The sequence below is a fragment of the Gymnodraco acuticeps genome, unplaced genomic scaffold (assembly GCF_902827175.1).
Source record: "Gymnodraco acuticeps unplaced genomic scaffold, fGymAcu1.1, whole genome shotgun sequence".
Lineage (NCBI taxonomy): Eukaryota > Metazoa > Chordata > Actinopteri > Perciformes > Bathydraconidae > Gymnodraco > Gymnodraco acuticeps.
This window is the reverse complement of record NW_022990981.1, coordinates 3503213-3515186: the sequence shown is the minus strand read 5'-3', so window position 1 is coordinate 3515186 and position 11974 is coordinate 3503213. Positions and strand designations below refer to the sequence as shown.

Below are 11974 nucleotides of genomic sequence, written 5' to 3'. Positions count from 1 at the left end.
AGTAGAAAAGTATTATCATCAAAATATAGTGAAAGTAGCAACAGTAAAAGTAGTCGTTGTGCAGATTGGTCCATTTCAGAATAATATATATGATATGTTTTATAATGATTGATCATGAAAGTGTTCTCAAAGCTGGTAAAGGTGCAGCTAGTTTGAATGACTTTGTATACTGCAGGGTAGCTGGTGGATTTACTCCAGGTGGAACTAAAGTCTGATTCAACACTTGATTAGATTTCACATCATTCATCCAGATCTGTGAAGTAACTAAAGGTATTAATACATATAGTGGAGTAGAAGTACACCATTTACCTCTGACTTGTGTTTACTGCCAACCTAAAAGTACCTCAAAAATAGTAATCAATAATGTATTGAAAAGTTATTTGGCTCAGCCAGGTTATATGGGATGCCCAGTCTACGTACAGATGGGTCACTCATTTTGAAATATTAAACTTAGTTTTCTTTTCTTTAATTTTTCATCCTCAACTAGAATGCTATTATGAAACACACATTTCATTTTGTATAGCATAAATAACATCTGATTTAATGTGAGGTACGGAAAATAATCATTTGAGTATAAGTATGTGTATATAAATATGTAATTTACAACAGCTGTAAGATGCTTGAAAATGCACCTTGAAAATGCTTGAAAAGTGCTTGAATTTGACTTTGGAAAAGGTGTAAGAACCCTGAGTGGTGTTCCAGGCGGGATTTTAACTCGCAACCTTCCGATCATCAACCCACCTCACTATCCATTAGACCACAAACATTTTTTTTTTTTGAGATCCATTTGTGGCGGACGATATTTAATTGTGGCGGCCCGCCACAAATAAATCAATGTATGGGAAACACTGGGTTAACCCTTCTGATGTGTGTGTGTGATCATACAAGCGTGATATAAAACAACGTATATGACCCTCTTAAAGGGCTTTCATTTTGAAATCCCTCTTTAGAATGTGCTGATATTTTGAGTGACACTATGAGATATCCGCTATAATTTTAAAGTCAATTTGGTCTTGGAAATGTATTTTTTATTATTATTATCACTTTGTATATATTTAAATATTTATTTTTTGACTCTTTTTTTTCGTTTTCGTTTTCCACTTCCAATGGTCAATTTGAAATCAGTATTTCAACATTCTTAATGGGTTGGCATCTTAAAGAATAGTGAGAATATATGTACATTTACATATGCAGCAGAACATTGAATATATTGATTATATATTGCCAATATCTAACATTTATTAGTCCTTCCAAAGCTTTGGCACATGTGTCCAAATCTGGTTCCTGTGCTAAATGAAGGTCTCCCTGTGTCCAGGCTAACATCACTGAAGTCGAGGTGTCCATTCCCTCCAAGCTGCACAACTCCTTGATTGGGTCGAAGGGCCGCTTTGTGCGCTCCATCATGGAGGAGTGTGGCGGTGTGCACATCCACTTTCCCACCGAGGGCTCAGGGATTGATAAGGTCACCATCAGAGGACCTGTAGAAGAGGTGGAGAAAGCCAAGCAGCAACTGCTGGCCTTGGCAGAGGAGAAGGTTTGTGAAACGAGCTGCTGCTGTGCTTTATGGGTGCTACATAACTACATGTTAAGAACCGCTTTCACTCTCCTGTCAGCTTTAAAATTAAAATGGCAAGGTAAATGAAGGTTGCAATTAGTTTTGCTCCCTAAAGATTAACTCATGTTAAGCGCATGAGCATGAAGGAATTTCCCCATCCGGTCTAACTTGGCAGTTAATACAATTTTCTTTTTGAGCTGACCTCATAATTGAGGTTGAATTGTGAAAAATGATTGTCTTAGAAATAATTTTTCTTTTAATGTTCTCCCTCAGCAAACGAAGAGTCACACTGCGGAGCTGCGTGCGAAGCCGGAATACCACAAGTTCCTCATAGGGAAAGGTGGTGGAAACATCCGTAAGGTTCGAGACAGCACCGGGGCCAGGATCATTTTCCCCACCATGGAGGACAAAGACCAGGAGCTCATCACTGTGGTCGGCACCGAAGAAGCCGTGCGGGATGCCACAAAGGAGCTGGAGGAGCTCATCAAGAGTCTGGTAAGGCTCAGAATGAATTCTGATCACAGCAGGACAGAGAGGATGAGGCTTTTGGTGCTCTTACGATGCCTGGAGATTAAATACATATATTCTTTGGTTACAGGATAACGTCGTTGAGGATACTTTGACTGTTGATCCAAAACATCATCGCTACTTTGTGGCTCGCCGTGGCCAGGTCCTAAGGGACCTTGCTGATGAGTATGGTGGCGTGATGGTGAGCTTCCCTCGCACTGGGACTCAGAGCGATAAGGTCACCCTCAAAGGAGCCAAAGACTGTGTGGATCAGGCCAAAAAGCGCATGCTGGAGATCGTTGAGGACTTGGTTAGTCTATTTGACGTTTTGTTTTGCTAAGATGCTCTTTTATGGTATGTACCCCCCCCCTCCCCCCACACCTCTTTCTTTTTAAAATGTAGCATATTCTCCTATTTCTCTTTTCCAGGATGCTCAGGTGACCATTGAGTGTGTGATTGTTCAGAAGTTCCACCGTTCTATCATGGGTCCCAAAGGCTCTCGTATCCAGCAGATCACTAGAGATCACAATGTACAGATTAAGTTCCCAGAGCGCGAGGACCCACAAGGTAAACGCCTGACCAGTGTGAACACTTAGGATGGGGAGTCATAACATTTAATGTTCTCATCAAACCTTGTCTGAATTCACTTTTTAGCAGCACCTCCTGCAGAGGAACCCATTCAGGAGAATGGCGAGACCAACGGAGAAGTGAAGGAGCCCGTCGATCCAAACTTACCCAAAAAGTGTGACATCATTGTGCTTTCTGGTCGCAAAGAGCGCTGCGAGGCCGCCGTGGAAGCACTGAAGGTTAGCCTTCATAACAACATCATATTTCTCCAAAGTGTTTAGCTGTTTCCTAACTTTCTCCTTTCCTTAGGCCTTGGTTCCTGTTTCTATTGAGGTGGAAGTGCCTTTTGAGCTTCATCGTTACATCATTGGACAGAAAGGAAGTGGAATTCGCAAGATGATGGACGAATTTGAGGTGTGTTATTCATGGTTAAGGCACAGGGAGGCACAATGTGTTTTTTATTTTGCTTCCAATCCAGAGTTCATGAAAGTACATTTTATTGAATTGTTATATAAGCTAACCTGTAAAATCATGTCAAGAAAAAAATGGCAATGACCATTGCAATATTGGATCATGCATCAACAAACTATTTGATCAAACGGCATTCTCTTAAATGTAGAGCTGTAAGCTGAAATGACCTGTTATTGTTGTGATTCATATGTGTATTATATTTATTAATTTAAAAACACCTGAAATAGAGACTTAAAGAGTGACCTCGCTTTCTGCCACCAGGTTAATATTCAAGTGCCTGCTCCTGAGCAGCAGTCTGATAAAATCTCCATCACCGGCTTGGCCAATCACTTGGACCGCGCCAAAGAGGGCCTCTTGGAGCGCGTCAAAGAGCTGCAGTCCGAGCAGGAGGATCGGGTCAGTGTTTCACTCTGCGGTGTGGATGATTCATGTACTAAGTTCTCTTTGAGATTACCTTTTTTTTAAAGGACACCCTCATGATGAAACTGAATGAGGAAAGACCGTAATAACCAACCACCAGTATCGGCAGGAGTAGAAATGGGTTACAGTTCAAACTGACCTGGATTATTGTGACCATTACCCCTCTACAGGCACTCAGGAGCTTCAAGCTGACCATCACTGTGGACCCTAAGTATCACCCTAAAATCATCGGACGCAAGGGTGCAATCATAACAACTATCCGCACGGAACACGATGTGAACATCCAGTTCCCAGAGAAGAATGATGAAAACCAGGTATCGCTTTCTTTTTTAATTACTAATGAAGGTTATGGAGGATGAAATCAAAATGTTCTTCCATGTCATGTTGACTTTGCTGCCGTTTCTCCGCAGGATCAGATTACTATTACAGGGTATGAGCACAAAGCCATAGCAGCACGAGATGCCATCCAAGCTTTAGTGGACGAGCTGGAGGAGATGATCTCTGAGGACATCACCCTGGACAGCAGGGTCCATGCCCGCATCATCGGAGCCCGCGGCAAGGGCATCCGTAAGATCATGGACGAGTTTAAGGTGAGGCTGCTCAGAGGACAGGACGGTTTCTACTCTAGTTTCTACCCAGCTGGGGCAGTCTGGTTTGGGGGAGGTGGATTGGGACTCTTATACATTCTACTTTAAACAATAAACATGAACAAGGTAAGCAAAAGGCTTCTTCCAAGATGTCTAGATCAGAGGTCTCCAACCTTTCTTCATCTGAGAGCTACTTTGAAAAAATGAAAGTGGCCAAGAGCTACTTGCATCGCTTACATTTATTCACATAGCCCTCATCAGTTGAATTAAGCTACTTTTGTACACGTGTGAAACTAAAGCTTGTCAAAAATCTTAACTTCACATCAAGGTCCAAGAAAACGACAATTTCTCACATATTATTATTATTATTATTATTATTATGGCCCACATAAGTACATCACTGAACATTCACATAATAATGTCCTTAATCACCACCGTACAAGCATCTTATGGCACATGTGTAAAATAAGTGCATTCACTCTTTTTTACAGTCAGTGAGATGACTGGCGCTGCATGGAGTCCACCATGGAGGGGTCTGCTGGAGTGTACCCACTTAGGTTCATTCTAAGAGTCATTTAAATGTTCATCAGTCAGTCTTGTTCTGTATTTAGATTTCATGACATTCATGTCAGAAAAAGCTGCTTCACAAAGGTCTGTAGAACAGAACCAAATAAAGCAGACATGTTCAGTGCTGCTTGGTGAATGTTCTTTGAGTTGTCTGAGTCTACAAGGCTCCAGAAATGTTGTGAGTTTTGCTGAGACTTAAGCTGAACATGATTTTAAAGATGTATAACCTCCACCTCCATGGGATTGACACTGAACAGTTCAGCCATCTTTTTCTTCGTCTTGACATTAAATTATAAACCATAATAAATTAATTGTATAGCTCTAGCCTCCCTATATCTGTGTGAAATGGTTCCATCCTCAAAAACTAATACTTCTGCAGTCTAGCTGCAGCTTCTAGCAACGGTCTTCTGTTAAAAAGGACACTGAATGTCCTGAATGTGGACACACAGGACTTGAGTCTGAACACAGCAGACAACAGGAGTATTTACAACGGCATATAAAAACAAAAATAGTGCATGTGGGTGCACACTTACATTCTCTGTCTTACTGTTACATAAATCCCATGAATGTATGAGATTAAGTTAGCTTCATTATATCTCAATCAGTGAATAATAAAGTTTCTATCGGGTCACTATCAGCCTGTCACTCATTATTTTCAGGGAGTAGGCGGGGTTTGGAGGAACACAGGAGACGGTGATCGCGGAAGCTCTTTTCCTCCTGCCTTCACAAACTTTACACACGTATTTATCAACTGAAAATAGCAAGAGGACATTCATACTCTGCAATCCGAGACTTGATTAAATCCACCAAAAACCTGACGATAACGAGTGTTTTTCAAAAAACACAAATCCCTGTGTCTCTGAGCTGCAGCGACACGGCCTGATTCAGAGCGGGTCATTCTGCTGTTGGTTCTGGACTGGTGTTGCTGGAGAAAGCAGACTGGTCCGTGTGTGGTGCCGCTGTGCCGCTGTCACATCTGTTCCTTGATCTCTGCGTCACGGACCGATTTGATATTCGTGTGACAGAAACAATTCTAAAATAAAAAAACGTTATTGTCCAGCCGCGGCCGAAAAATCAAGAAGCAACCTTACTACGCTATAATCGATAATCAAGCGGCGAGCTACTGAAAAGCTGATCAACGTGTTGGAGATCCCTGGTCTAGAGGTTATAAAGGTGGAAAGCATGGTTACCCATGACGACCCAGTGTGATTATGGTGACTTGGGTGCTTACCTGAGAGGGCAACATGGAAATGTTTTACAAAATGAACGTGAACCAGGTCAGCTTTGTCCCAGGCACCCTCTCTGGGCTAAACTCGAGATGTGTTTCTCAAATGAATAATCACACATTGGCTCGATGGGACATCCAACCGACATTGTACCAGGCAGCTGGCAGTGTAATGTCCTGTTTAACTGATATTTATATGTAAGGTTTCATACAGTTCTTCCGGGTTATGTCAACATGTTTTAAGGTTTGCAGTGCATGTGCAATCCATCTTAAGTTTCAAAATATAACTTTTAAAAAAAGGTGTTCAGTATTTGATGTGGCTTGGTGTGCATGTTTTTCAGGTTGATCTCAGGTTTCCTCAGAGTGGATCTGCAGACCCGAACGTGGTTACAGTCACAGGTCGCCCTGAGCTCGTGGATGAAGCAATCGACCACCTTCTTAATCTGGAAGAGGAATATGTAAGCTTTTTTAGCGCACATGACAACTGTAGATTTGTACAGTATAAGAAATGCCTGTAGTCCTTACTGTTTCCTGACTGGCATTGACACTTTTTGTCTTGCCACCTTTTGCCAGATGGGAGATGCTGTGGAGAATGAGACAAAGATGGCTTACATGAGGCCTCCTGGGGGAGGCGCTGCTGGCGCCATGGATGAACATCGTGGCCCATCCAAAGGCTTCGTGGTGCGCGAGGCACCTTGGACCACTGGCAGCGAGAAGGTGAGTCCACAAGTTCACCTGGTTGAATGTAGAAATGGTAACTTCGCAGTTAATTTTGAGAGTTTGGCATATTTTATATATATATTTTTTTTAAAGTTCCTTTTTTCAAATTGAGTCTGTTTTCCATTAATATTCTGAATGTTTGTTACAGAGGGGTTAGTTCATATTTCATTCATGGACTGGATCACTACTTATTCCTAAAACATAGTGTAAATAGGTTTTTGTATTGCTGACAGTTCTTTTTTTTGATTTATGGAGTGATATAAAGAGATATCCAAATGTCCCCCTGTACAACATTTAATTCAAATATGTCAACAAAATGGAACAAATAATTTGACCTGAAACTTGTAATACAAATACAAATGTGTATGAATAAAAGTAATCAACTGTGGTAGTTTTATGTTGCTAAATGGTGTTTCCTCTTCCAGGCCCCTGACATGAGCAGCTCTGAGGATTTCCCTAGCTTTGGAGCCCCGGTGGCAGCCAAGTCCTCCCCCTGGGGGCCCAAGCGCTTCTAAGCCATGCTGCTGAAGTAAACCGGACACAATCTTCTCCTTCATCGTCCCCCTCTTGACCTGGACTGACCGCTGACCCTACAAGTCTTCACTTCTGAGAACGTCATCCTTCTCTCTGTACTTATCCCTGTCTGTCCCCGCAGATTCATCAGTCTAAAAGTGCTTTCAAATACTGTAATTGACTTGTGAGCTTTGTGTCTGCATTAAATAATGCCGTCTTATGCTTAAAAGAAAAAAGAGACAGATGTTGCGATAAGTCTACACAGTCTGACATTAAAGTGTTGATTAGAGCTGACATAACATTGTGGTTTGAACTCTTATACCAAATTCAACGCTGGCCAGACATCACTTTTTTTTTTTTAGCTGCCCTTATCTTAGTTGCCTTCGCAGGGCGGGGTTAAGGGTTTGAATTACTGCTGGAGACATGTTCAAACATGATGCCTGACCAACGGAGGGGCCAGCTGTTTCAGTTACTCACCCCCTGCCTGCTTTACTCATGTAGCTGAGTGAAAATTGTCAGTCGTTCGCCCTCGAGCACACTGTAGTGGTTGTCCTGTCACATCTTTCCATTTGCTTGTTAACTGTGCTTCTGTGATTATGGTCAAGTAGTGGCACGTACCTTGTAGCCTTATACATTTGTAAACTTTACTGGGGGGGGGGGGGGGGGGGGGGGGGGGTGGTGATTTCAGCCACTGCAGAATGGCACCCATTCAAACTGCCAGATGCTTGGAGATCATGCCAGAACTAAACTTTTCACAACACTAGGTCTAGAGCTCCAACGTATCAAATCTCACACTAACTGTTGAATGAACTTTTTTTGACATTCAAAAGTAAATCCCTCTACAAAAAATACTATGACTGTTTGTGAGCAGAAAAGCAGACCATCTTGTGCCAACTATCTGTCTTAGTGATGTCCTGTGTTACTCATCCTCTGTAATGGGTCAGTGTCCAGTCCCTTTGTCTTCCAGTTGCTATGCAGTCTGTCTGTTAAATAGCAATGGCCCTTTTTATCAGCCTTACAACTAGAAAGATACAAACCAGGTAGAGATGATGTCTAGATGCATTTTAATGGACTTCTGGAAGGTATGTTGTTCCTTTGAAAGCCCTCGGAACATTTGCCCCTCAGTTATTATTATGAGTTGCCTGAGCAGTGTGGATTTAGCTTGCTAGCTGCTAACTCCACATCTTGCATCAGACTACCTTGGTCTATATCCTACTAGCATTGAATGAAAGATTATGCAAATACGGTTACGGATGACACTGGAAAATAAATTGTCCAAAAAGTCAATAAAAATTGAAAATCTGTTTTTTGTGTCCGGATTGTTTTATTTTTGGGTCCTTAGCTTTTTAAAAAAAAAAAAAAAAAAAAAAAAAGAGGAGGCGGCGGAGCTAATGCCTGATCAGAATTCTACTGGAGATAAAGTTCAATTCTGCTGTGATAAAACGCCATCCTGTTCTAAACATGGTTCTAAACCACATCAAGGATTATTTCTGAAACAGTATTGCGCTCAAATACTTTTTCTCTTGCGGGTTTATTACAAGGTGAGTTCCTTTTTTTTTTTATTTCCTGCATTTTAAACACTCACTGTTAGCCCACCTGACACGAGACTACGATGGCTGAGAAGGGTCTAGCTGCGGCCGCGAAAATTGTACTTCCAAATATGGTCAGAAGAGAGCACGCCCAACACGTGAGACGCTGACGCAAGGATATTTAAGGAGACATGGGCTGCTTCCAGGGGCGGACTGGGACTAACATTCAGCCCTGGAAACTGACTCAGTCCGGCCACATGAAATGTCAAATGTTAGAAATCCGCAGTTTATTATTTAAAGTTTTACGTCCGATTCGCTCCTTTTCCCCTCTCTGTACACAGCTCCAGTTTGGGCATCGGCCTGTCATCAGATTTCGTTTTTAGTTGCTGCTGTAGCGGAAGTTTAGTAAAATTATTTTTGATGAAATACTCCAAATCTCCACCCTCCATAATAGACCTATCGCTAAACCACGCCCCAAATAGAATTTGTCCAATCATATCACAGCGAAAATCCCTCCTGACAGAAAACTCGGACATCACCAGAAAAGCCGTTTGTGGGGCGCATCAAACCAAAACCAGACGTCTGTGATCGAAACCACTGTGAAGAGTTCAGTTTCTATGTTTATTATCTAGCTCATATCTGATGGTGAAACGGTGTGCGTGGGGTACCTGTAATTTCGGACACCAGGTACCCTGAAAGACTGGATGGAGGAGTATATTTCGTACCTTTTCCGAAGCCCAAAAGAAAACTCGACAAATGCAAGCGGTGGATTATGCTGTGTCGTCGACCACATACACAACTGAATGTGAAGACAGTTATCAAGGACACTTATGTTTGCTCAAAGGTAAGGTCAATTCATAAAGACATCATATTTGACGGTATGTATTAGAAACGTAGACCAAACTATTAGTTTGCTAACGATTGACTTTGACTGCCAACTAGCTAGCGTATATCCAGCCCAGCTAGCTAACGTTAGCTGCCAACTTGTTAGCCAGCTAACTAGCTACAGTGTTATCAACATCAACGTTTGCTGTCTGACTTTTCGTCCTCGCTAGTTAGCTGGTGTTTTTAGCTAACTTTTGCTAACTGTCTTTTCACCTCAAAGCACTTCAGAGATGGGAAGCCAACTCTGGAATATCAGATCCCATCCGGGCTCTCGTGTGTGCTGCTCCGAAAAGACACAGACCCTCACCCAAAAGAAGGTAACGCTACAGTCAGCCAGGTGCATAACAGTGAAAATGATGACCAACAAGGACAGTTATAGTTATAGATTTAATGTAGTGACCACCACTGCTAACATTCAACATCATATTATCATTTCAATGGTTACACAACAGTCACCACTACACACGACAGGCAACAAGATTAGATATTTTATATAAAGAAATACATGGCTACCTTTTTACTCTTGCTTTTAACTGTTAACTTTCATCTGCTGTTGCTTTTATTAGCTCTTGCTTCTATTTTAATGTTATTTTAACTTGAACTCCCCCCGCGGCCATTGTCAAGAGTCATTCACGGTCGGCTTTGTTTGTCCGAGTTTTCAAAGGGGGCGTGGCTTAGCGATAGGTCTATTGCACTTGCTTCAGTTGCGTGCTACTTTTTAAGGGCGGTGATACAGTACGAACTGAAGTTGAAGCGATTTGATTGGATTGTGAGGCATGACGTGAGCCTCATCTGATTGGTCAATCCCTCAATTTTTTTCACCAAGGGAAGTCAATTTTGGCTGGCCTCCTCTCGCAACAGAGAGTGCAATCTACTGTTTCACCATAACATCTAGAAGGGCGCTGTTTCACTCTTTGTAAAATACTCAATGAGAATAGAGAGGCGAAGTCCCTCCCCTTCCGAAAGCCTCCATGGGACCCCGGAAGCGGAAAATTATACATTGAAGTCAATGGAGAGAGAAAGGTTATCTTTTGATCCCGTTTGAATTGTGCCACGAATGACACATATGATGTTTGTCAATTTAAAAGAACATTTTGCAAGTCAAAAAAATAAAAATGTGTCGTAAAACTGTGAAGTTACACATTTTTTCGTGTGAAACCGCTCAGTGAACTACAGGTCTCTCGTCTCGCACAATACGCGTCACCAACATAAAGATGGCCGTCACGTTAGCACATTTCACCACATTCTTTCAGAATGAGAATAAAAGTATTTTACGAGGTGACAATCACTACAAGTCTGGGCACGTTGAGAGCTGTACCTATCTGAAAGGGGAGTTAGTCGGTTCTGTAAGAGCCAGCATGCGGGACCGGCTTTACAAGGTTTCGGTGAGTAATATGAGTGCAATGTGTAACGTTAATGTCAGCTAGCTAACATTAGCTAACAAGGTACAGTAACGTGTTTTGTTTTAACAACTAGTTTTCTCCTTAAGAACTTCGTGGTCTCTCTGTATGCTGTGGATAGTGTTGGATAGCTAGTGTTCACAAGAACAAGGTACACTCCCGTGTTTTGTTTTAGTTGCTCTTCAGATTGAAGCGGCCAGTTTTATATCGACTATACTGTATGTGTGATCTCCTTTTTGTCGTTGTGTCATTTGAGTTGATTTGCTGTGTGTCGATTCAAGGATTTTGGTTATCTAGGCACAGCTGTGTGTGACTCCCTCTGGTACACCGGTATGTGTTTTCCTAATGTAGAGAGCATTGATTAATTAATAAACTACACACTGAGTCTAGATCCTGACCAAATCCTTTTTTATTGTTGATCAAATGTTTTTAAAAAATGTATTCATACACATTTAGAAAAATACAATGTACAATCACAACCAATACAACACAAATTACAAAAAATACAGAAAAAACAAACAATAACAAAAGACAAGAGGACAAAACTATGGAAAAATAAACCCTCCCACCCCCAGATCCGGACCATCCTTGTATTATTGCTCATTCAATCTATTATAGCATGCTAACAAATGGTACTTACTTTATTTTTACAGATCTGCATGGGAGACGATGGCGCGATGCAGAGCGCTGTCTGTGATTGTGCACAGGAGATGTACAAATGCAGCCACGCTGCAGCATTGGCAATATTTGCCATGTGGCAGATCAGCTCCACAGATGTTGAGTGCCAGTGGAGGAAGCCTGGCACTTCCAAAGTAGTCCAGCCGGTGTCTCAACTTTACCAACAGCGAGAGGAGACATACAACCCACTGGCCAGAGACATCGCCAACTGTCAACTGGGGGGTTGTAAACGAGGCCGAAGGGGTGAAGGCTTTTGTGGAGGCATCAAGTGACAGTGTTCGAATCGAGTCTGGTCTCTTTGTGAGTGAGTCGGGTGTTTTGGGAGCATCACCCGATGGACTTGTGCAGCC

The 11974-nt window shown here is 42.0% G+C and overlaps 1 protein-coding gene and 1 long non-coding RNA gene across 4 annotated transcripts in view; both read left to right on the top strand.

Moving 5' to 3' along the window:
- The window catches only part of hdlbpa (high density lipoprotein binding protein a), a 49182-nt gene extending 40746 nt beyond the window's left edge, over nucleotides 1-8436 (top strand). For 2 of the 3 annotated variants that reach the window (XM_034235557.1, XM_034235559.1), the window contains 12 exons: nucleotides 1316-1534; nucleotides 1829-2050; nucleotides 2154-2372; nucleotides 2491-2629; nucleotides 2717-2868; nucleotides 2939-3043; nucleotides 3362-3496; nucleotides 3691-3834; nucleotides 3931-4110; nucleotides 6241-6357; nucleotides 6473-6616; nucleotides 7045-8436. In XM_034235557.1, coding sequence (XP_034091448.1) covers nucleotides 1316-1534; nucleotides 1829-2050; nucleotides 2154-2372; nucleotides 2491-2629; nucleotides 2717-2868; nucleotides 2939-3043; nucleotides 3362-3496; nucleotides 3691-3834; nucleotides 3931-4110; nucleotides 6241-6357; nucleotides 6473-6616; nucleotides 7045-7134 — 1866 coding nt within the window. In that variant the 3' untranslated portion in view covers nucleotides 7135-8436. The remainder of the gene's footprint in view (nucleotides 1-1315; nucleotides 1535-1828; nucleotides 2051-2153; nucleotides 2373-2490; nucleotides 2630-2716; nucleotides 2869-2938; nucleotides 3044-3361; nucleotides 3497-3690; nucleotides 3835-3930; nucleotides 4111-6240; nucleotides 6358-6472; nucleotides 6617-7044) is intronic. The other variant, XM_034235560.1, reaches the window with a different exon arrangement.
- Nucleotides 8437-9189: 753 nt separating this feature from the next.
- On the top strand, nucleotides 9190-11714 carry LOC117559069. The gene is made up of 3 exons (XR_004570916.1): nucleotides 9190-9505; nucleotides 9767-9863; nucleotides 11600-11714. It is a non-coding gene; the product is annotated as an uncharacterized LOC117559069 (long non-coding RNA).
- The last annotated feature ends 260 nt before the right edge of the window (nucleotides 11715-11974 follow it).